Source organism: Amphiura filiformis, chromosome 6, assembly GCF_039555335.1.
Source record: "Amphiura filiformis chromosome 6, Afil_fr2py, whole genome shotgun sequence".
Taxonomy (NCBI): Eukaryota; Metazoa; Echinodermata; class Ophiuroidea; order Amphilepidida; family Amphiuridae; genus Amphiura; species Amphiura filiformis.
Window position 1 is genome coordinate 33,772,822 of NC_092633.1, and position 24,005 is coordinate 33,796,826.

The 24,005-nt window shown below is 35.7% G+C and overlaps 2 protein-coding genes across 2 annotated transcripts in view; both read right to left on the reverse strand.

Moving 5' to 3' along the window:
* Positions 1–9,358, reverse strand: part of LOC140155312 (uncharacterized) — a 110,486-nt gene extending 101,128 nt beyond the window's left edge. The window contains exons 1-6 of the mRNA XM_072178099.1: positions 9,212–9,358; positions 8,110–8,261; positions 6,925–7,093; positions 6,072–6,191; positions 3,620–3,991; positions 2,110–2,208 (exon numbers count right to left, since the gene is read on the reverse strand). Coding sequence (XP_072034200.1) covers positions 2,110–2,208; positions 3,620–3,991; positions 6,072–6,191; positions 6,925–7,093; positions 8,110–8,261; positions 9,212–9,242 — 943 coding nt within the window. The 5' untranslated portion in view covers positions 9,243–9,358. The remainder of the gene's footprint in view (positions 1–2,109; positions 2,209–3,619; positions 3,992–6,071; positions 6,192–6,924; positions 7,094–8,109; positions 8,262–9,211) is intronic.
* Positions 9,348–24,005, reverse strand: part of LOC140154473 (uncharacterized) — a 29,940-nt gene continuing 15,282 nt past the window's right edge. The window contains exons 12-19 of the mRNA XM_072177041.1: positions 23,683–23,787; positions 22,037–22,354; positions 19,116–19,220; positions 18,157–18,519; positions 16,752–16,850; positions 11,948–12,274; positions 10,272–10,452; positions 9,348–9,483 (exon numbers count right to left, since the gene is read on the reverse strand). Coding sequence (XP_072033142.1) covers positions 10,316–10,452; positions 11,948–12,274; positions 16,752–16,850; positions 18,157–18,519; positions 19,116–19,220; positions 22,037–22,354; positions 23,683–23,787 — 1,454 coding nt within the window. The 3' untranslated portion in view covers positions 9,348–9,483; positions 10,272–10,315. The remainder of the gene's footprint in view (positions 9,484–10,271; positions 10,453–11,947; positions 12,275–16,751; positions 16,851–18,156; positions 18,520–19,115; positions 19,221–22,036; positions 22,355–23,682; positions 23,788–24,005) is intronic.

Genomic DNA, 24,005 nt, shown 5'->3' on the forward strand with positions numbered 1-24,005 from the left:
TGTTGCTATAACAACACAACAACTCCTACATCATTCCAATACCATGACCCAAATCAATAGCATAAACTTTCAAGAGGACTTGATATGGCTCAAGTGGAAATGATAGGATAATTGCCCAGACTTGGCTGCACATGAACGCCCAGCTCCCCTGATGCTGAGACAATCTGGTTTTTAAAAGATTTTCAACTTTGAAAAACGTAATTAACTCGTGTTTGACAGTTCCTACGAACTAAAACACTATCAATACATTGTTAACTATAATTTAAGTAGGGATTCGTGGGTAACCAAAATGTTCGTGGGTAACACATATTTGAAGGTATGTATTGGTAAGCGGCAAAATAGAAAATATTACAGAAGGTTGGAAACCACCATGCGGTTATTCCTCCATTGTGTTTCAATGATTCCCGTTTTTCTAACCAATTGCATTTACCCAAAAAATGGTAATTTAGGATAATCAATCAAAACTTCATGATGCAGCTTCAGTACACCTTCAAGAGGACGCTATTAAACAGGACTGTTTTGGAACCTATTTCGCATGTTTTCAAAATGTTAAGATGCATAAGAAACATATAATTTCTGAGTAAATCCTTGGATTCGTGGGTAACGCCGAATTAAGTGGGTAAAGCTATAAGTACTATAGTACCGTTTGGGGTTTTGCGTTTCTTAGGTGTATAAACTGTAAGTACTGTCAAAATTATAGCATACCCATGGCTTGAATATGTGCTGATTTAAACTTAAAATAAACAATCTCCTTATTTTTCAAGGTTAGCATCTATTCGGTATTCGTGGGTAACAAAAGTTTAAACCGTCGTAGATTCTTTTTTAAAGCGGTGAATGTATTTTTACGATTTACAATTTTAAGCGCTTGTCAAACTAAATTCAGTGTCCAAAGTCATTAAATGTTAATTTAAGTTATGGCAATTATATTTGCTGGACTCGTGGGTAACAGTTGATACGTGGGTAACGTCAAATTTGATTTTATGGAATTTTATGGGTAAAGCGTATTTGCATAAAATAATCACTTGGACCTCAGAATTATAGAAGCGAAACTTCGTTTCATGATATAGTCATTTATGGCATATTCACTTAACATTTTCAGAACGATCATTTTATTTTTGATACGCGGGTAACAAAATTATTAGCCAAATTGACTTAATGGCCTCTAGAGTCCACAAACTTTGGTGGAATTCAATCGTTTTACATATGATGAGAGATCATGCAAGCGTCTTTCTAACGGTAATAATTTCATTTTGATTGAAGGACATTCAATGACATATATGGTGCTTTATCTTTGAATTAGTGGGTAACGCCAATTCATTTAAGCTATCATAACTTGTCCCCTGGTATGACTTGCTAGTAAAGGCCTATATGCACAAAGAGAGCACATTGGACGTGGCATGATATGCTCCATCAATAACGTGATTTCCTTTATTAATGACATTTTAAAGTGGAAAGTTAACATAGAGAGAATTTTGTCCCGCTTTCGCTGGAATTGACCATATACTGCGCCAAGAAAGTATCCTTACACTTGGAAAAATAATCACAATTTCAAAACTGAACTATATTGGGTAACTTTTTACTATCTAATCCGGCATATTTTGACACCCCATTGAATCCAATGTGACTTCAAGAAGTAAAGTTACAAGCATTTGATTAGACGAAGGTCCAGTTTTAAAAGTGACACACTGGCCTATTCAAAACTTCACGGACTAGACATCTGGTTTGAGAGTGATAAATGGCTAATTTGTGTGTGCCTTTAATTCAAAACAAAAGGAACAAAAGAAAACTGAAACAAAAGAGCTGACAAATAAAATTAATAAGGCTTCATTGAAGAAACTGTGTGTAGTCTCTTTGATGCGCTTGTTGGAATCATTTGCGCATTGTATAGGCCAATTTGTCACTTTTAAAACTGGGCCTTCGTCTATTCAATTGCTTGTAACTTTACTTCTTGAGGTCATATTGGATTCATTGTGGTGTCATAATGTGCAGGATTGGATAGTACATCTAGTACAAAACTAAATTTACCCCAATATGGTTCAGTTTTGAAATTGTGATCATTTTTCCAAGTGTAAGGATACTCTCTTGGTGCAGTATAGGTTGATACATTACCACAAAATCGTTCATCACTGTCATCAGTACAGTCAATTCTACCATCGCACCACATAGATTCGTCGATCACTTCATAACCATTCAAACATGTGCAGAAATCTGCAGAAGATATTATTTTCAAAAGCAAGAATACAAAATGGATGTATTTTCAGTCTTAAGTGTTTTGTTTTGTTTTTGAACTGCTTAATTTGTGGCTTAGTGATGTAGATCATTGTGGTCTTGGGAGAGGGTAAGGGGATTAAACCCCCAAATGAATTTGTTTGCTAACTCAACCCCCAAAACAAAAATTCCAACCCCTAAAACCAACTTACAAAAAGAATATTTCAATTGGCCCAGTAAACACAAAATGTTACCTTCATTTTGGGCTAAAATAGCATAAAATTGCTTGCATGCCATTGTCAAGGTAACACAAAGCCAAAATCATGCCAGGAAATATCTTTGCCACCTTGGACAATTGACCCTGATACGCCACTGAACATGTAGAATCCTATATCTGCACATAAAAAGGATTTTTACAAAGATCATGCTGGTATAGAGATCAGAAGTTTGATTGCAGCTGAATATATAACCCCCCCCCACATATTTTCAACTGAATATTAAAGGGAATGGCTCTTAAACCAAAATACAAAGTGTGGTATACCAATAAAAGTATTTTCAACAATAGGTTATAGAGTTTAAAGCGGCTTCTATCAACCCTTCCCTCATCCTCAAGGTTTATAGTAGGTTTAACTCTAGAGTTAGATGGTAGGACTATCTGTTTTTTGTGAGTGACAGTGACATGTGAAGACATGGCATTTGACTGTAAATTTATGGTACATTTGTGTGCAAATTGAGGGCGCTATTTACATATATTTTTATATTTTTAATTTAAATTAGCCAAATAATATGAGTTGTACCTTACATTTCAAGATAAAAAAGTTTTTTGAAAATTCCCTTGTCATTTGGTAGTCTTTTTGCTGATGTTCTAATACCATTATACAAATGTCTACCCCTTCTAAAGATGCAAACAAGATAATACCAGCATCATTGTTCAAATTTTCTTTAAAATGACTCCTTAAAAATAACATATTTTGCAAGCTCTGGAAGTGCTCTGTTCATTGAGGTAATTTTTATCACTATCGACCCATGTTCCACTAGTAGCAAATCAGTATGGGAAATTAAAATGGGAGAAATACATTATGGGAATTGTAAAATATCTTCTCCAATCAGATCATAAATAATAATAATAATAATAATGTACACTTAATAAAGCGCCGGTATCCGTCGAGAGACGCTCATGGCGCTTTGCAAAAAACAACCAATGTACAATGATACAAACATATTATAACAATTAATAACAAAAACAGTTCATCAGTGTTGTATAGTTCATGATATGCAAAGAGTCAATTAAAAGCACTTTGGAACAAATGTGTTTTCAAATTTGTTTTGAAACTACACAAGCTCTTGGCAGAGCGAACCGAAAATGGCAGATTGTTCCAAATCATATCACATACATGTAGAGTTTACATACCGTCATCAGTGCATGAAAGTTCCAAATCAAAGCCTCTCCTTGGAGTTGAGTACCTTTCCACAACAAAGGTGATAACAAGTGTATTAGTTCCAACTGGTGACACCAAGTCCAATGGTAGATTGGTACCTGTCAAAGCAACTTCATTCCAGTTGTTAACATTACATCCAAAGTAGAGCCATGAATCATAATAAACGAGGTCAAAGTCTCTGAATTCCACATAGACTCTGCTTCCAGATTTGGCTGTAACTATCCACTGACAGGTGATGTCAAACTCAGGAGACCATGGGTGATTGGCTGGGTAATTTGCTGATGTCAGTGTATAGGTGGGTGTGATTTCATCACAAATGCATATTTCGGGATCAGTGCCACAATCTACAATGCAAAAAATAGTGAAAGATTATGTGCGGTGATATAAAGAAAGTTTATGCTTAATGCTCTGCATGCTAGCCATAGGCTTCAACATAAAAAGTCCAAGTTTTCAGGTATTTTCTCAAAATATCAAAAGCTATCTTAAGAACTACTGAATCAATACTAGGCTTGTTTGTACTCATTTTAATGCATTTTTCATGCTGATTCCAAATATGGTCATGAAAATTCACATTTCTGAAATTTTAAAATTTTTTTTGAAACTTGTCGTCTGCAGTCGACACCCGCGTGAAGAGAGTTAATAATGGTTCCTTGATATAATTCTGTTTTTTAGAGTTTCCTGAGAAAATATTTAAGAGTTTCAGATGCAATTGTCTTGTTTTGTGAAACAACCATGGCCTTTAATTTTTGAAAGGGTTTAAATACAGTGCGCAAAAGAATTATGGTACCAGTTATGTTCACCCCTGTATATCCTAGACAAAGACAGGTATGTCAAAATTGGAACCAGCAGCCAATAGCTGCATCTTTTAGCTCGGATTTAAGACCTCATTCATTGAAATTGTTCAAAAAATTAGACATGATGATCCAAAAACTAAAAAAGGAAGATGAAAATTCAAAAGTTGCAGTTTGCTCCATTGCATGCCCTATTGATTTGTAGTATATTGTACAGAGCATTCTCGAACAAGAGAACTAGATTTCTATTTATTAGCGCATTAAAACTAAAATCATGCTTTCATTGAGAACATAAAATAAAGTGCAAGTTTTGGTTCCTTCCTTAGGTTTTAGTTCGATCACCGTTTCTTTCATTCTTAACCAATTTCAACAAATGAGGTCTTAAATCAGTGAACATAACTGGTACCTTAGTTCTTTTGTGCACTGTTTATGTTATGATCTAACCAAGCAAAATTAGTCAATCGAGGAAAACATTTATGTATTGAAGTAGTAGCATCAATTATTTCTTACATAGCACATGACTATGTGCCATCCTTGTATATGCATGTATACAAAATAGATGAAGTTGATTTCCTGTACTGATTAGAACCTTCAATATACTGGGCATACATTTCTAACAACTCTTCTGTAATTGGCTGATATATAATGCTTTGGTTGTGGGTGTGTATAAACAACACTGTCCTCTATAGATTCCAGTGAAGATGCAGTTTAGAGAACAATACATGATTCAAACACAGAATGGTCATTGTGAAACACATAGCCCATAGATCCAAGATGGCTGCCATTCCAATTGCTATACTCTGTATGCCTTCCTCGAGTCAGTAATTTAGATATTGTTTTTTAACATGATGATGATAAGTATATAAACATATATTTCCAGAAAGGAAATGATGCAAGGAATCCAACTAGCATAATAGATTCCTGCATATATTAAGCAGTTTTTGAGAAAATCAACAAATTTTATTCTACTTGACTGCATCAAGGAATGCATATACATACTACATGCCATACTATAATTGAAGACAGAGATAAAAAAGACTAGTTTGCGTCTGACGTCACTGTCAATCAAATCCTTGCAATTGATTGGCTAATAGCATGTAAAAGGAAGGTCGATTTATCTGGTGCCGATCGGAGAAAAGGAATAGCAGAAAATGGCGAAAAATTACATACTTTTACAAAGCAAAAAGCAACTTTTCAAGGCATTGTTGACATGGTGCCTTTGGGAAAGAAAGTTTCCTACTATAAAGACCTAATTTTTGAGATTGTTTGTATGTTTGAAGGTGCAAAATTAACAATAAAGCGCCCGGTTTTACCGCCGTGTTCAGAAACTCATATCATCACGAAACTTGTAAACAAACCATGCTCGAGTTTGATTGACATGTCAGATGCAAACTAGTCTTTTTTATCTCTGTCTTCCATTATAGGGTCTATATAATCAAATATATTTGAGAACACAAACTCAAATACTAAACTTACAGTCACAACCTAGGCAACTCATATCATCACGACACTTGTAAACAAACCATGCTCGAGTTTGATTGACATGATGTCAGATGCAAACTAGTCTTTTTTATCTCTGTCTTCCATTATAGGGTCTATATATAATCAAATATATTTGAGAACACAAACTTACAGTCACAATCTAGTTCATCGCTACCATCAGCACACTGTCTTACAAAGTCACAACGATCCCAGCAACTTGGTGTGCATGTTCCATCTGCACATTGAAATTGATCCGGTCTACATAATCCAGCTGTAATGAAGACATATAATAAATGCTTCATTAGGCAAATAAAAGTGACATTTTGGCGCAACTTAAATTACTTAAAATTTTGGCGAGAACTTTCCAAAATCTATGACACTTTGCTTCTAGAAACACCTTCCAAAAGGTCAAAAAAGGACATTGTCAATAGAAGTAAACTAAAGGTCATACATCAATCATTCACACAGGGTTGCCAAACCCGCGATTTGGTAGCCCAATTGGGCGACTTTTGAAGATTTTTCCCGCAACTTATGACAATTTCCTGTCCCATAGAAACCAATGGTTAAGAAAAAAATTGGGCGACTTTTCAACATTGGCTCCCGCGACTTCCGATAGTTTCCTGCCCCATAGAAACCAATGGCAAAGAGAAAAATTGGGCGATTTTTCGATTATTTGACCCCCGATTCGGGCTGAAATCTTTTGGCAACCCTGCATTCACATGAAGTCGTCTACTGTGTAAACACCCTGCCAATAAATAATTCATGCTAATCTGTAATCACAATCTGAATTTGATGTCACAATTGAAGTTGACTTCTCTGTGTGTAAACGGGATAACACTGCCTCCTCTACAAACACCACATTTGATGATAATAGCACGTATCGCCGTTTTCTTTTATTTGCGTTACAAATAATAAAAATCCCACTACTCTGAGATTATATATTCTTCAAAATGGAAATCTCAGGTAAACTGAAATATAATATTTAGTTGTTTCTGTCAACTTACTGCCTGTCAATCCAGTAATAGTGTCCTCTATAAAGTCTAGAAGCCATGCTACTCTTGCATAGACCCCTGGCTGTCTGTCTACAGCACATCCATAGCCCCAGCTAGTTATCCCAACAAGATGCCATAAACCATTGACATCTTTACATACAAGTGGACCACCGCTATCACCCTGTGGAACCCAAGATATAATCACAAATGGTGTCAGAACAAATGGACCAAATGAATACAGGATAGGCCTACAGGGAGTAAATATGTGACCAATTCCGACAAAACCAAGAACACTTCATGATTTGAATAAAAATGTAAGCAAGGGACAATAAGATATATAATGTTACTAAAATTATATACATATCATAAATTCTTTTCAAGATATGGATAATTTTGTAAATGATACCTTGATATTTTTGCCACATTGCTACTCTGAGTGTTGGGCTAAGTAGTTGCTTGCTTTACGCAAGATTGAATAGAGAATATCATATTTCAACTGTCAATTATTGATTAAATAAACCTCTATTAAATAAGTACTTTCAAGGATTTGAAAGTCCACTTAGTCCCAAGGTCAAATACCATGTAAATTAAGAATTCCAAAATTTCATTTTTTTTATGGGAATGTCATCTTTAAAGGCCTATAACTCAAAAACATGTCTGGCGACTTGTTCCAGGTTTTGCTGGAGCTGGTCACATATAGTTTAAATTCTTTCACCGCACTGAATAAAAGACTGTAATCATGTTCTGCTGACCATTTCATCATAGTCTGCTAATAATCTGACATCAGCTGATAACCCTCCTAATTTAACCATTTTTCACCCTGATGTGGCAGTGGCGTCAGTGTGCATTTCATCAGGTGCAGTTTCAAATTGCTAGTGTTAGCATCACATCTTGCTTGTTGTAAAGTTGCTGAATGGGCACATATAGGGGCATGGACAGTTAATTAGCTCTTTTTCCTTTCTTGTCTTTCTCTCTTTTAGTGCTTTGCCTAATTTTGTAAAAGGCGCTTTATAAATCGCATTGTTTATGTTTATGTTTAAACTGTTCATATGAGACCAAATTTTAACCGAAAGCCTTACAGAATTGTTGACAGACCCCCTCCCCCGACTGATGGACACATACTTGTGATGCCATAAGGTCTCTCTTTTCCCTTTGTACGACCTAAATAATGAATGAGCTAGAGACCTATAGACATACCTGACATGTATCATTTCCTTCAACACCAGCACAGATCATTTCATCTGTAACTCTAGAACCATAATTGAAATCAGGGCTTCTGCAGTGTTCTGATGATATCAGTGGAACATTCACTTGCTGGAGATCATCTGGTCCATAAAAATAATAATCACCTGTAAAGGTATTAATTTTAAGTTGAAAATAGTAGTTTTAGGAATGGCATAAATTTTCACTATTTTTGAGAAAATTAAAACTTAGCCCCTTTGTACAACTTCTACCTACCAATTTGTTACAAAACTCACTATAATGTATCAATACTGGACTTTTTATAAATTAGCCTATTTGGCATGTATAAAATGGCTATTAAACATCTCTATTCTACCAAATACAGAATCAGAAGTTTCTTACGTCTGCCTTTATTGAAGAGTGATGTAAATGGCTACCTAATGTGATGCTGCATCCTATTCAAACACTACCTTAGAATTGAAGCCTTCTATAGCTAGTACTTCAGGATTAAGTGTCATGATTAGCTTAGGGATTAGTGTGTAGGGTTCAGGATTTGGGTTAGCGTTGGGGTCAAGACAGGGGAGTTAATCCATGCTAATCAGATGAACTTCTTAACAACTGATGTGTATTTGGGTTATTCTATTTAACATCCACACTACCCCTGTGGAAAATTTTGGAAATTATCTTCCAGTGGGGTATGAATTTCAAATGGAATTAATACATTAGCAGCTCACTTTCAAACTCACTCTCCCCAGGGGAAGATTCAGGTTAAATCTTTCTCAGCGGGTGTATGAAATTCAAACAGAGCTGTGCTCATTTCATACTCCCCCTGTGGCAGATATTTCCAAAACCAGACACATACATTTGAATTTAATTGCTTTAACATAAATTTCACTATGCAAGTGGGGCCTGTCCCAGTTGCAGTCAATCTAATAACACTGTCCAGTACTGTATTGCATGATTGCATGTGCATCCGCTGTTACACACAGATTTTCTCATGTGTGTCCTTGTTTGCCACAGTTTACAAACCCTCCCCCGCCCCTTCCCCCCACACACACACACCAACATTCTTCCTTCTCCAGAACCAGGAATATCTGGAACTCAAGACTTCAATTACCTTCGAGCGTTCGTCCCCAGCCAGCTGCCATGCAATTTGTATATGTAGCAAGTTCATTTAAATCAGTAGCCACACATGCTGGTCTAACATTGTCAGAGAATTGAACAGGACTATCCAATTGCAAAAGTGCTATGTCATTTCGGTCATTAAAATAGGTATATGCGGGATGAATTATCACTCTTGTCACGTCCCTCGTTTGCTCGTATGGAAGATTTTCACTTTGTTTGTAAACACCAAACCTGGCTGTTAATCCAAATGTAGAACCACTATCTCTGAAGAAGAGAAAAAAATAAATCAATTGAGAAGATTATATGTGGTGTGATTAAGCAAAATCAGCCAGAAGTTTCATATTCAATATTAATGTTTCTACTTTGATGTATAAAGCATTTGCAAAGCTACATTTTGCAACAAAAAAACCTATTGAAATTGGACAAATTGTTACAAAGACATGAGCAGTTGAAGGTTTTCCGAAACAATAGGAAAGGGAAGAAATTATTTCCTTAGTTTGAAAATATCTCAAAATCTATAACTTCCGACTGGTTTTGCTTGATCACATCACATACTCATTTTTAAAGCAAAACAAATACTAGCTTAAAATCCTAAAATTAATTTGGGCTAAAAGACCCTCACCTCCAATAAAATCAAACTAGATAGTGCTGCAGAGTACATTAGGTATGCAGAAATACATAATGTTTACACTTCTACTCAGAAAATGCATGTTGTATTGTTTCCAAACCATGTTAAGTCCACAACCACATGTTTCTCATTAACTTGTGTGATACAATCACAATTACTCTGACAAGTTTGACATTAGCAACAATGAGTTGTACTATCAACAAGCCATTATTTACCACTACAATGCTGCTTAACAATATGTAGACTATTTTTCTCATTTGGGAACCAAGGGCCTCACACAGTATTGTTACTGTGCATCCAACCACTGTTTGCTTTGTAATGGTGCATCCAACTGAAATTACTATACCTATAGCATCACAACCCCATTGCAATATCGCACAGGGAAAACGTGGTTTGGAACCAAGCTCTTCATTTGTATACTTACACACAGTGGGCTGCAGTAACTGCCCATCCCTTGAGCAATGTACATCAACAAAAATGGTCATCATATCTCTCCAATGAACAGATCCAGGGCCATGATCCAGGGGGCGCATCTTCTCCTCCTACTACACGAATTGATGGATTGAATGCAGGACGGGTACCGCATAAACCCGTTTCAAAGATATCTGATGACAAGGTATAAATATAAATAACATGCAGGGCTATTACACAAACAATTTTACATCAACATTAAAACTGAAAAAAAAAGAAAGCAAAAACAAGTAAAGCAAACTATAAAAAATCATAAAAATGCTAAAGAGGGACATTTTTGATCATTTAATTTATGAATCTGTTTTAATCCTGCAAGCACAGTTATAATCTTGAAAAAAAAAAGGTCCAGTGGTATTATTTTTTATATATATCGAGGGCTTAGAGCCAGAACCAACTATGTCCATTTGTGTACTCAATTACATGTTACTTATTTCGGTAACAAATGGACGGTTAATTCTGCCCGCCATAAGAAAATGTAAGTGACTTTGGGGTATATGCATGGTCACTTGCATCTAACTAACTGTTTAAGTGACCATGCATATACGCCAAAGTCACTTACATTTATTATGGAGGGCAGAATTAACCGTCCGCCGAAATGAGTAACAGGTAATTGAGAAAACAAATGGACATAGGTGGTTCTGGCTCTAGGCCCTCGATATACTTTGTTTCACCTCATGTTTGGTTGCAATGGGCTATTCCATTTAAAATCCACAATACCCCTATGGAAGAATAAGATAAAGTCTTCCACAGTGGGAGTATGAGTTTTGAATAGAAGAGGCAAATGGATAACTTCTATTTGAAATACTTACATCAGCTGTGGAAGATATAGGTAATACAGGGGGAGTATGGGATTCATAATGATTAGCTTGGACCAATTACATTTGAAAAACATACTCCCCCTGTGGAAGCTATTTCCAAATTTTCCACAGGGGTAGTGTGGATTTCAACTGGAATAACCTGATGTCAGTGCCTTAATGCTGTTGCGCCACCTAACCGCCTTTGTTTGTATGCTAATCTATACGCTCTGCTAGAAAGGTTAGCATGTACAATTTGATACTGCCATCAGTGAAATACGCACTTACATCACTACCAAACTTGATATGAAAATATACAATACATGTGGACCTGGGTGAGTAATTTGAGAAAGGATTAAAAAAGAGGAAAACATTTTATTTTGAGGCAAAAATGAGATGGTAATTTGAGAAGGCCAAAAGAAGAGGCTATATGAAATTTTAAAAAGGCACCATTTTCTTATCTCGCATCACCTATGCAGACCATAAAGTTTTGATATAATGCGATCAAGCAAAATCAGTCGGAACTCGGAAATACTAATTGTGAGATGTAGCCAAACAAAGAAAATATTTCCTTTTGTTTCATGCTGATTTGAAAACTCTTTAATTGCTCATATCTATGGCACTGGTTGTTCAATTTCAATGGGGGTTTTCTGCAAAATAAAGCTTTGTAAATGTTTTTTACTAGCCTATAAGAAACTGAAAATTTAATATTTCCACGTTCCGACTGATTTTGCTTGATGGCATCACATATGATCTCACAAACGTATGGTTTGTACAAAGGAAGGGGGTGATTATTTTGCCTATGGGGAGTGCCATTTAAGGCAGATATTTATACCTCCTTCTGCAACTGCACAGAAATATTCTTCACCAACAGGCAAATCTTCACAACCTATCAAATCAAATAGAGCTGGACAATTATCCGTAGTTTCTAGACAGAAACTCTGACATAACCTCTCCTCATCAGCATCATGTGGACACGGTGGAAACACTATTGCACACAGCATTATGATGGCATCCTCAGAACAGTCAGTGATCTCTTGTTGATAGTAGTCATAGAGTAGGACAGCTTCTTCTGATGAGTTAGCCGGAGAATCAGGATAAAATGTCCGGTTATAGGGAAGAAGCATGAGGCACTCCTCCACTGGAATTGTTTCACATGGTGCTGCAAATATCAAATGTGATTTTATGAATACAAAAGAAGTCATGTACTCACTTATCTGATCTGGGGTCCATTTCACTAAACTTTACGAAGCTTCGTAAGACTCAAAATCATTTGTAACTTACGACAAGTCTTAAGATCCATTTCACTAAACATACTTACGAATGGTACTCTTTGTAAGTAATTGGGATTTACTACAAGAACCCTTCGTAAAGTTACGTCTAGTATTGGGTATTCGTAACTTTACGAACGGTTACCTAAGTTACAAATGGTTAAAAGTTTAGTAAAATGGACCCCATGATTTGTTTCAAAACATTATGGGTGCTAATGATTACGGTGTTGTTAAAGCTGGGTAACCTGATTGAAAATCTCATCCCCCACTTTACCTCATCAAAATGCTGATTTGGGTATCAGAAGAAAGCTCATATTTTTCTCATAAACATATTGAAATTTGGCGTTCCAAATCGGTGTATTTCCGAAGAAATCATCAAAAAACTGTGGTATACCATAGTTTTGACTAATTTGGCAGTTTTTTGATGATATCTTGGGAAAAACACTGAGTTGGAACTCCTAATTTCAACATGCTTATGAGACAAATAGGACCTTTCACTTGAAATCAATATATTACATGATAATGATGATTATCATTAATAAAAACACTGTAGACTACCAATATCACACTGTATAAATGTCGGTAATTCCATTAGGAATTAGTCACATTTACAAAAAACATTTACATTTTCTTTTTGCATGAGTGCTTGAAAGGGATGACATTTATGTTATACGTAAGTTTTAAAGAATTGTGCAAGTAAATATATCATTTCAACTATACACTTCAAACACCTTGATGTAATGTTACACTGGCTTTCATAAAAGAACAGCACTCTCTTGATCTGATTGCTGTGAGCGCCCTCTTAATGAGCGACATATGCGGCACTTTGTGTTCCCTTCATGAGCACCGCTCTGCGCCAACCAATGCAATGACATATAATCGGCTACTCAAATTACCGGTATGTTGTTACGATTGTGGGACAATTGAACTAGCCAATCAGAGCCCCACTTCTGTGTTTACACTGTGTACGCTCTCAAAATGTAAACAAGTGCTGTTCTTCTCTGCCATCAAGTATACACCATCAAAAATACTGAAAGGCCTTTTCAGTGATCCCAGCGAAAGTGTAAAAAAAATTAATTTGTGTATAAATAACTTAAAAGTGAAGGATAAATCATTAAATTTATGAATTTTGGCAATGAAAAAGTTGGCAAAAGAGAAACAAATTGTGATGCAGTTTGCACCTGAACAAGAGCACCAATGGCGCTGTGGCTCTGCGCTTTTGGTGACAGTGAAAGTAATTGTTCTTGGAGTCGATTGTGCAATGTGACAGATCACATTCAATGGGTACATCTGGTTGGTTGGTAGCTATCTCATTTGCAGAGCATACAAGAATACATCAATCAATTTAGGGAATTACTATTTAGCGACATGAATCGAATCTGGTGGAATTAAATAGAAATGGGTCCAAATGGACCGAAACTGATCAAAATGTATCAAAATACATAAGCCAATCTCAAGAATAGTGTTGTCTGAATAAGGTTTTGGCTATAATTAATTAGTGACTGTACCCACCGAGTTTAATACCTATACGACAGTTTATACTAATTTGATCTCAGTTGACCCCAGGTGACCCTGAAATGGCCTTCCAAAAATTTGATTCTAAATGTTGACTGTACTTAACAAGTTTCAAGCACATATAACAGTTTTTACTAATTTGACCTCAAATGACCCCTGGTGACCCCGAAATGACCTTCCCAAAATTTGGCTTTAAATGTTGACTACACCCACCAAGTTTCATGCCCATACGACAGTTTTTACTAATTTGACCTCAGATGACCCCTGGTGACCCCGAAATGACCTTCCAAAATTTTGACTCCAAATGTTGACTGTAGCTACCAAGTTTCATGCCCATCCGACAGTTTTTACTAATTTGACCTCAAATGACCCATGGTGACCCCGAAATGACCTTCCCAAAATTTGGCTTTAACTGTACCCACCAAGTTTCATGCCCATACGACAGTTTTTACTAATTTGACCTCAGATGACCCCTGGCGACCCCGAAATGACCTTCCCAAAATTTGGCTTTAAATGTTGACTGCACCCACCAAGTTTCATGCCCATACGACAGTTTTACTAATTTGACCTCAAATGACCCATGGTGACCCGAAATGACCTTCCCAAAATTTGGCTCTAACTGTACCCACCAAGTTTCATGCCCATACGAGTTTTTATTAATTTGACCTCAGATGACCCCTGGGACCCCGAAATGACCTTCCAAAAATTTGACTCCAAATGTTGACTGTAGCTACCAAGTTTCATGCCCATCCGACAGTTTTTACTAATTTGATCTCAAATGACCCATGGTGACCCCAAAATGACCTTCCCAAAATTTGGCTCTAACTGTACCCACCAAGTTTCATGCCCATACGACAGTTTTTACTAATTTGACCTCAGATGACCCCTGGTGACCCCGAAATGACCTTCCCAAAATTTGGCTTTAAATGTTGACTGCACCCACCAAGTTTCATGCCCATACGACAGTTTTTACTAATTTGACCTCAAATGACCCATGGTGACCCGAAATGACCTTCCCAAAATTTGGCTCTAACTGTACCCACCAAGTTTCATGCCCATACGACAGTTTTACTAATTTGACCTCAGATGACCCCTGGTGACCCTGAAATGACCTTCCAAAATTTGACTCCAAATGTTGACTGTAGCTACCAAGTTTCATGCCCATCCGACAGTTTTTACTAATTTGACCTCAGATGACCCCCTGGTGACCCCGAAATGACCTTCCAAAAATTTGACTCCAAATGTTGACTGTATCCACCAAGTTTCATGTCCATCCGACAGTTTTTACTAACTTGACCTCAGATGACCTCTGGTGACCCCGAAATGACCTTCACAAAATTTGGCTATAAATGTTGACGGTACCCACCAAGTTTCATACCCATACGATAGTTTTGACTAATTTGACCTCAGATGACCCCTGGTGACCCCAAATTGACCTTCCAAAATTTGACTCCAAATGTTGACTGTACCCACCCCAGTTTCATGCCCCTACGACAGTTGTTACTAATTTCCGGAAGCAATCGGGTCAAATTATTATTATTTTTGTAACTTTTTCTGATTGGGGAATATTTTTTTAAAGTGATTCCCCCCCCCCCCCCGGGCTGTCATTGATTGCTTGACATTCCTTTTTTTGATTTCTCTCAAAAACTTAGCTCATGATTAATATTGCACAGCCTAGAGTAAAACATTAAACTTGGCAACTTTCAATCAACATGATCAATGATTTCTGAAACCACTAATTTCAGTCACATTTTAATTCAATAATTATGTACATTTTATTTCAACTTTTTTATTTCTGCCACCCCCTTATGAATTATTCATTCATAACTGTGATGACCTTGGCACCGTCCAATCAGAATCAATATGATCAATCAATGCACCGTAAGGTCATGACCTCTGTGTGGATGTGGTGAAACCAAAATAAACAGTCAAAAATGGCGAGATTGGTCGGCACAGTCGATGTAACATCGATCAAATAAACCGTGGTCTTGAATTTCTTAAGAAGTCCTGGCCTAAAAACTATGTTGTTTTTCAGGAGAAAACATATTAATCTTTGATATTCTGAAGTATAAAATTGTTGGGCAAAGTGGAACATAACATCATTTATTTAGACTGTTTTTGCTATAGAAAAATACGAAAAAATTTCAATTTTGCGAAGAGGGGTAAATCCCATTGAAAATATAATTTTTCCTCAGAATCATGTCCACAATATGGTTTAATTTACTGTTTTTAATTATATTCTAACAATTAAATCTACAAAGAGCGTGATGAAATACGAACAGCTTGCATGACTTTTCGATCTGTGTTCAGATAACAGGTGCACTTGACTTGCCAAAGAAAAATAGTGCAATCCGTCTATTTCCGTCATCTTCTCACAACTTAAAATTATACAGACCAAAATAATCTCTAGCACACACAGGGAACTAAGCAAAGCGATTGAAATTGCTCGTTTCTCATGACGATTTCGGACTTTTCTTTCATAAAATAACTACTTTCCCCACCTCATTTCAAACCAATATGGAGTGCAATCGATTGAAAAATAACTTTTAGAAAGTTAGAACTCAATTTTAAAAGCACATATTGCACACAGAAATAACCTTAGCATAAAAAAGCACCATCGGAAGTGGCCGAAATATGAAGCAAAATACACTGTCCACTTAGCGCGATCACGATGGCTTGTCAAGCAAGCTTGGAGCCAAAAATTACAACAACCACATTTGTACTTGGAATACTATGCAACATGCAGGGGGTTAGATAACTGTATTTCCTCATTAATCTGTCAAGATTGGCTGACTAATTTTTAATGCTTTATTTTCTTTTGCTTGTTTAGAATCAACAATGATATAAACTTACGACAATAAAGTTCATCACTTAGGTCACTACACTCAACAGTTCCATTACAGGTGGCACCGGCAGGGAGAACCTCAATTCCATTATCACAGGTATCAGTATCTGTAGAAAATCAAACAAACCAAAATACCAGATATAAAATAACCTGCACAGTTGCATTATGGGTATGGCTCACAGCACCACAGCAAATAATTATTTAAAATTTTGCGTAGCGCGGGGTGTAGCGGAAGCAAAACTTGTTTAGAAATTCAATTGCAGGTAAAGTGATTGTATGCACGTATTACACACTATAGGCATACACCTACAACATGCTACATATGCCCACTTCAACAAGCATGTTTCACAACAATGCAGCTGCTATCATCTATCGCCAATAAGATGACAACAAGGAATCAATCAAATTAAGTGCTTGTAAGCTAAACCACACCCATTGACTAAAAATAAATTTGATGAACAGATTATTTTAATTTTAAGGTTTGACCAAAAAAGGAAAGTGAAAAGTACACTTTTAAGTGTGAAAATACATGTAACATGTTCTCAGATGCTTAGAATGGAAGACTAACAGTATAAATTATATATCAAAATGAAGTGGAGACTCACAGGAATCTGAATATGGGAGTTACCAGATTTACTTCTGATTGGAACATCAATATTTACACCCCTTTTTAGCTGAAAATTTTGTTTTTCAACAGTGTTTTCAAGGTTAGAAAAGTTGCCAGATAAAACATTTTGGGTAGTGTTTTTTTAATTCAAAATGTTAAAAAATGTGCATGACCTTTATATAACTGGGCATTTAATGTTACTGCACTCCTACATTAGCATGCCAGGCTTTGCTATATACCAACTCCCATCACTGAAAGTACTATCCATCCCTTTACCAACGATACCATAAATCATCATTCAATAATACAATAAACAATCATTCAACAATACAATAAACCATCATTCAACAATACAATAAATCATCATTCAACAATACAATAAATCATCATTCAACAATACAATAAATCATCATTCAACAATACAATAAATCATCATTCAACAATACAATAAATCATCATTCAACAATACAATAAACCATCATTCAACAATACAATAAATCATCATTCAACAATACAATCATCATTTAACAATACAATAAATCATCATTCAACAATACAATAAATCATCATTCAACAATACAATAAACCATCATTCAACAATACAATAAATCATCATTCAACAATACAATCATCATTTAACAATACAATAAATCATCATTCAACAATACAATAAATCATCATTCAACAATACAATAAATCATCATTCAACAAAACAATCATCATTTTACAATACAATAAACCATCATTCAACAATATAATAAACCATCATTCAACAATATAATAAACCATCATTCAATAATTCTTACCTACATCACCACAAATAACTGAGAATCGAATAAGAAATCCTACATCACTTTCACTTTCATCACTGGTGAATGTAATAAGCATAGATTCTGATGAGAGTAAACCAGGTGGAATCCGATATTTGGTATATCTCAGCGCATTTTCAAAATCTCCGTTGGCGCTCACATATAGGTAATCTTCTCTTGCTAAACAGAAATCCAGGAATTCTGCATACAGGTAGCAGTCAGCTAGATATGGGGCTTGTACTATCGTCCACTCACACTGTGTTGAATTGAAGTAATTGGCTGGGTAATTCTTTAATGTCAACAGATACTCTCCGCCAGATAGGGGATCCAGAAAGATTAGTGGTTCATGATCACCACAACCTGGACAAATTAATACAAAAAAATGTAAATATTAAGTTTATGTGAAACATTGGTGTGCAAAAGTGCATATGTGGTGTGATCAAGCCAAATCAGTCTGAAGTTGGGTATAAGATTTGATGTATAAGCATTTGCAAAGCTACATTTTGCAGAAAATCCCATTGAAATTGGACAAATTGTTACAAAGATAAGCAGTTGAAGGGTTTCCAAAACAATAAGAAAGTGAAGAAATTATTTCCTTTGTTTGACTATATCTCAAAATCAATATTTCTGGCTTCTGACTGATTTTGCTTGATTATTTTCAGAGCTGACATTATGTAGCATAGGTATAGCTATCATACATCAGTCAATCTTGGCCTTGTTCTATGCATACAATACATGATGCAAAAATCATCCTTCTTTAGAAAAATCAAATATAGAACTGTAATCACATTTAATAATGTTCATTATTCAAGATCCTTGACTTCCACCCCTTGACTCCCTTGCCAAAACAAGCTGGCAGTAAAATACATGTCTATGATATGGTCCAGATTTGGCCCTACCCTTCTGACACGATTTACATTCCCCAGTTCCCCTCATGACACTACTGTCTGACTTACCACAATATGATGGTTCATCACTACCGTCCTGACATTGTCGTATTCCATCACATGTATAGGTCTCATCTGGTAGAACTTGAAATCCATTGTCACAGAGGAGGAAATCTAAACATAAACAAAAAAATAAAGAAATTATAATTATGTGATCAGTGTATATTTTGGGGTGTCAGGCAAACGTTAAAATAGAAAGAAAGTGGTCAAAAAAAGCAATAAAAAAATCCATGTACAGGGTGAGTCAAAAAAACTGCAATAGAGCAAAGAATCGATATTTATGTAAGAACCAAATCGAACTTTCCCAATATTGAAAGATTCTATAAATGCTACACTCAATGGACACCTTCTGTGAAAATATGAAGTGAATCGCAACTACCGTTTAATTTTGATGAGTCCTTTTGTTGCGATACCCAATTTCGTTATTTGTCCACGAGGTACCATGTATTTTGAATGAGAGCACACAGTGCGCGGTAAAGGCACCATAGCTGAAACTGACTTTAACTTAAATAAGGTTAATTTTTGTGTTAATTTAATTTCTTTTTTTCTGTTCAAACAAACTTTCTAACATTACTTTAAGTCCTTCATACCTCACTCGACTCCAACTCCAGTTTTTAATCCCAATATGTCCAACTTACTGGATATTTTGTAATTCACTCCATTTCAATTTTGCGCATTTCATTTTGACATTTGAAAACCCCGCCTGCAAATTTGTATGTTTTTGATAGAGAATAAACATCTTTAAAGTAAAGGTAAAGTGAAAATAACAAAAAATAATGTTTCTTCTCCTTAAACAAAACCAAGGGCAATATCACTTTGGATGCTCCATTTTATTTTAATGCCAATGAGGTTAAGAAAATGGCAGTTGTTCCAAATCTACCTTACACATAGTGGGCTCACATTCAAATTTTAGATGTCTCTTGGACAAACATTAAAATTGGGTAGCGCTATAAAATGTGTCATAAAAACAAAACGGTAACTGCTAATTCCTTAATTTTTTCACATAAAGTCACTGATGGATATACAATATATAAAATGTTTTCAAACCTAAAAAGTTCAACTCGGTTCTTAAGTAAAAATGGATTCTGTTCTCTATTGCACTTTTTTTGACTCACCCTGTAGCTTGCAGTTTTTTGATTTTTTGTTAATTTTTAGTATTCTATCTATCTACATATATACCGGTATATGGTCCAATCACCATAGCTGACATCATGTGACCCAATCTGATCCACTCAGACCAAAGCCAGAAATGTTGACAATTGAGTTACTATCATTACTAACTTTCTCAGTACCTACACTTACTGTTTCTGAATCCCAAGGTCTCTTGAATACTTGGTTGCAAAGTTATGAACTGGATTTTCCAAAATTGTTCACCCATGTTTTCAGATTGGCAGCTCATTGTTCAAAAATATATTTAAACAAAAAAATAAAAAATAGGCCATGCGGTCCTTACTACTCCAGATTCCAGAATAATACAGCACTATATCATTTTAAACAATTATTATTCTGGAATCGGGAATAGTCCATGTGTGCCTCAATAGTTATCCATTTCTATTTACCAAACATGTTCATATAAAAAATATTAATGGCACGGTGGATGGTCTGATTTCACCACACCCTGTTCTCAGTAAATACGTAAATCTAAGATCTGATACACTACTGTTCACATATCCTGCTTTTTTCGTGAAATCCAAAACAAACATTTTCAACTCTTCTATTTCACATGGTTAAGGGGGTACTACACCCCTGCCAAATTTTATGCCTATTTTTGCATTTTTCTCAAAAATTATAGCACATTGGTGACAAGTAAGATATGTATATTATAGGGGCAAGGACTACAACTACTGTAATGAAAATTCTGCAACTCAAAGCAAGTAGTTATTGATTTATTCATCAAATATTGGTTTTCCCTCATTTTTGACTGTAACTCGACAACTGTTGCCTGTGCTGAAATAAAATTTCCATTACAGTAGTTGTAGTCCTTGCCCCTATAATATACATATCTTACTTGTCCCCAATGCGCTATAATTTTTGAGAAAAATGCAAAAATACGCACAAAATTGGGCAGGGGTGTAGTACCCCCTTAATGAGTAAAACAGATTTGTCACTGATACCAAGATCTCCATTACAATTTTAATTGGGAAAAGATTTGGGGTTCAATACCATGTTGTACCAGTGAGGCCAGGCTTATTTCACTTAATTGGAAAATTATTCATAACATTTATCCTACAAAAGTTCTATTATGTAAAATGGAGAAAGAAGATACAAATTTGTGAAATTCTTGTAATGCTGTTGATCATCCAGAGCACTTCTTTTTTCATTGTATTAAGACTACTCCTATTTGGGAATTTGCTAACAGGGTTATTACACAAAGGCTTGGTAAGAACTTTAGGCTTTCTGTTGAAAATGTTTTATTTAATTATCATAATGACATTACCAGTGCTCGTTCAAAATATATCAATTATGTTATATGTGTTGGCAAAATGTGCATTGGCAAATTCAGATACGGGGGTCATCCTTGTCTTCTGTTCCTCTTTAGGCAGGAAATTCGTATGAGAGGTTTGGTCTGCGATGACTTTAGCTAGTTGATCGCAGATGAACAGATACTTGGATGACTTCCGTGTCTGTTCTTGGCTCTGTCAGTTTGCTTAAATTATTTTGATTTTCTTATTATATATGTAAATTTGTTTTATAATATCTAATATATATGGATTATGTGTAGTGCAATATTTTTTTTTTTGTAATATTTATAGTGTATTTAAGTAAATAAAGGCATTTTGCCTGACATACAATGTCAAAAGATAAAAAAAATAAAAAAAGTTCTCCATTTTTGATGTACAAGCTTGTGAATGATGAAGCAATGAGGCAGTCAATCAGCCAATTATCCTTTTTAGAACACACCGTTAACATTCAATTCTAATATAAATTACCCATTTCATTTGTAGCTGATGATAGCTTCAACAAGAATTCTGGTTGTGCCAATGGGGAACTTGGAGACATTTGCAAACGCAAATGACTTCCATCTGCCACAAAATCAAGAAGGTAGTCTTCTGGTCCGAGTATGAAAAAAGATAATCTTACAGATACATCTCTTAAATATATAATGTCACCATACACTCGGAATCCATCTGGTACCCAAATATCCCAAAAGCAATAAAAATCTCCTGGGAATAGGCCATCCACAGGGTAGGAGAGATTGTAGCATGACTCGGTATCATCTGAAAGGTTAATATCGCTATCACCACAATCTGAAAATCACAAAAAGAAAAATGACACAAAAAATCATTCTTGTTGAACATATGTGTTTTATTTCAAGAATCAAACTGTCAGTGGCATGATTGAGTTTCTCAAGGTTCTACAGGGTATCCCTGAAAGAACTGTATTGTCGGAAACCTAATTGTTTATGTATTTTAAAGCCACAACTAAACATAACTAAATATCAGGGGTGGTTGAAGAATAAATCAGCTATCATATACTTTTTTAATTTTGACAATTGATCACACCGTTTGTGAAATATAAGAATTTTACGAAACTCCATCATTTTTTAACCTTTCCACGGATTAAAATATCAAACGATGATCTGTATTCCGAGTGCTAATCACTGCGCATCATCAGCGCATGAGATGTCTATTGTAATTGATAGATATTTGACTCTGTGGAATGGGCTGAAAATTAAGTAATATCAAAAAAATTCTTTTATTTCAAAAACGGAGTGGTCAATTGCCAAAATTCAAAAAAAGGATGTGATAGCTGAGGTATTCCTCAACCACATCAGTATTTAGTTATGTTTGGTCGATGCATTAAAATACCCAAACAATTCAGATTCCGACGATACAGTTCTTTCAAGGACACCCCGTATTACCAGTTACATAATGTTAGAGTACCAAGAATTTGAATTAACATGCAAATAATTTGACAATACCGACAAAGAGTAGGGACTTCCATACACTTGTATGTAGTCAACAAGAACAGTCAGGCTTAGCCAGGGCTGTTGCCTTGGGGTGGGAGTGTTGCACACAACCCCTGGCAATCCCTAAAAAAATAACTCATGACATCGTGTATTGATATTGAATGGCATGCACCCAGTTGGGCACAGCACTTACACTAGTTGTGCACTGCGTTGCTGGCGCACACTTATGTGAATTTAAGTGAGTGTAAGTTGGGACTTATTGATGCGTGCAGTAACAAAAACACCAAATCATTTTCATGCTTAATTATAAGCCGAACAAGCGTTAAAAGATGTAAAAGATATATAGTCTCTTGCATAGACATAATTATATATGTATATATCTTTTAATGTAATGAAAACAAGATGGCAGTATAGATGAATAAGCTTTGAGGGACCAATCCCAATAAATTATTGCTTTGAGGGACCAATCCCATATGTTTATTCCTTGATACCAATGGCGTAGCCAGGACTTTTTCAGAGGGGGAGGCAAAGCAAATTTCCAAGGGAGCAAATTTCAACAAAAATGTATTACAAATTACAGGGGGGGGCAAGACTTCTCAAAGGAGGGCAGCTGCCCCCTTGCCCCTACCCCCCTCCCCTTTGGCCACGCCACTGCTTGATACTTACAACATTCCTGTGATTCATCACTGCCATCTCTACAGTCCCTTGTGCCATCACATAATAAGCTTTCATCTGGTAAAACTTCCAATCCATTGCCACAAACAACAATATCTATATCCATAAGATGAAAAACTTTATTAGTACTACAATCTAAGTCAAATTTGCGGGAAATCCAGAACATAACATTAAGTTACAAAATTAGCACTTTAATCATTTTGAAAGTATTTGATCTATGTTTACAAGTGGGTATCTTATTGCAATTTGCAACTAACAAATTTCTGTACACCTCCATAACCTTTCTAAAGTTTTTTGTGCAAAAAGTGGGAACA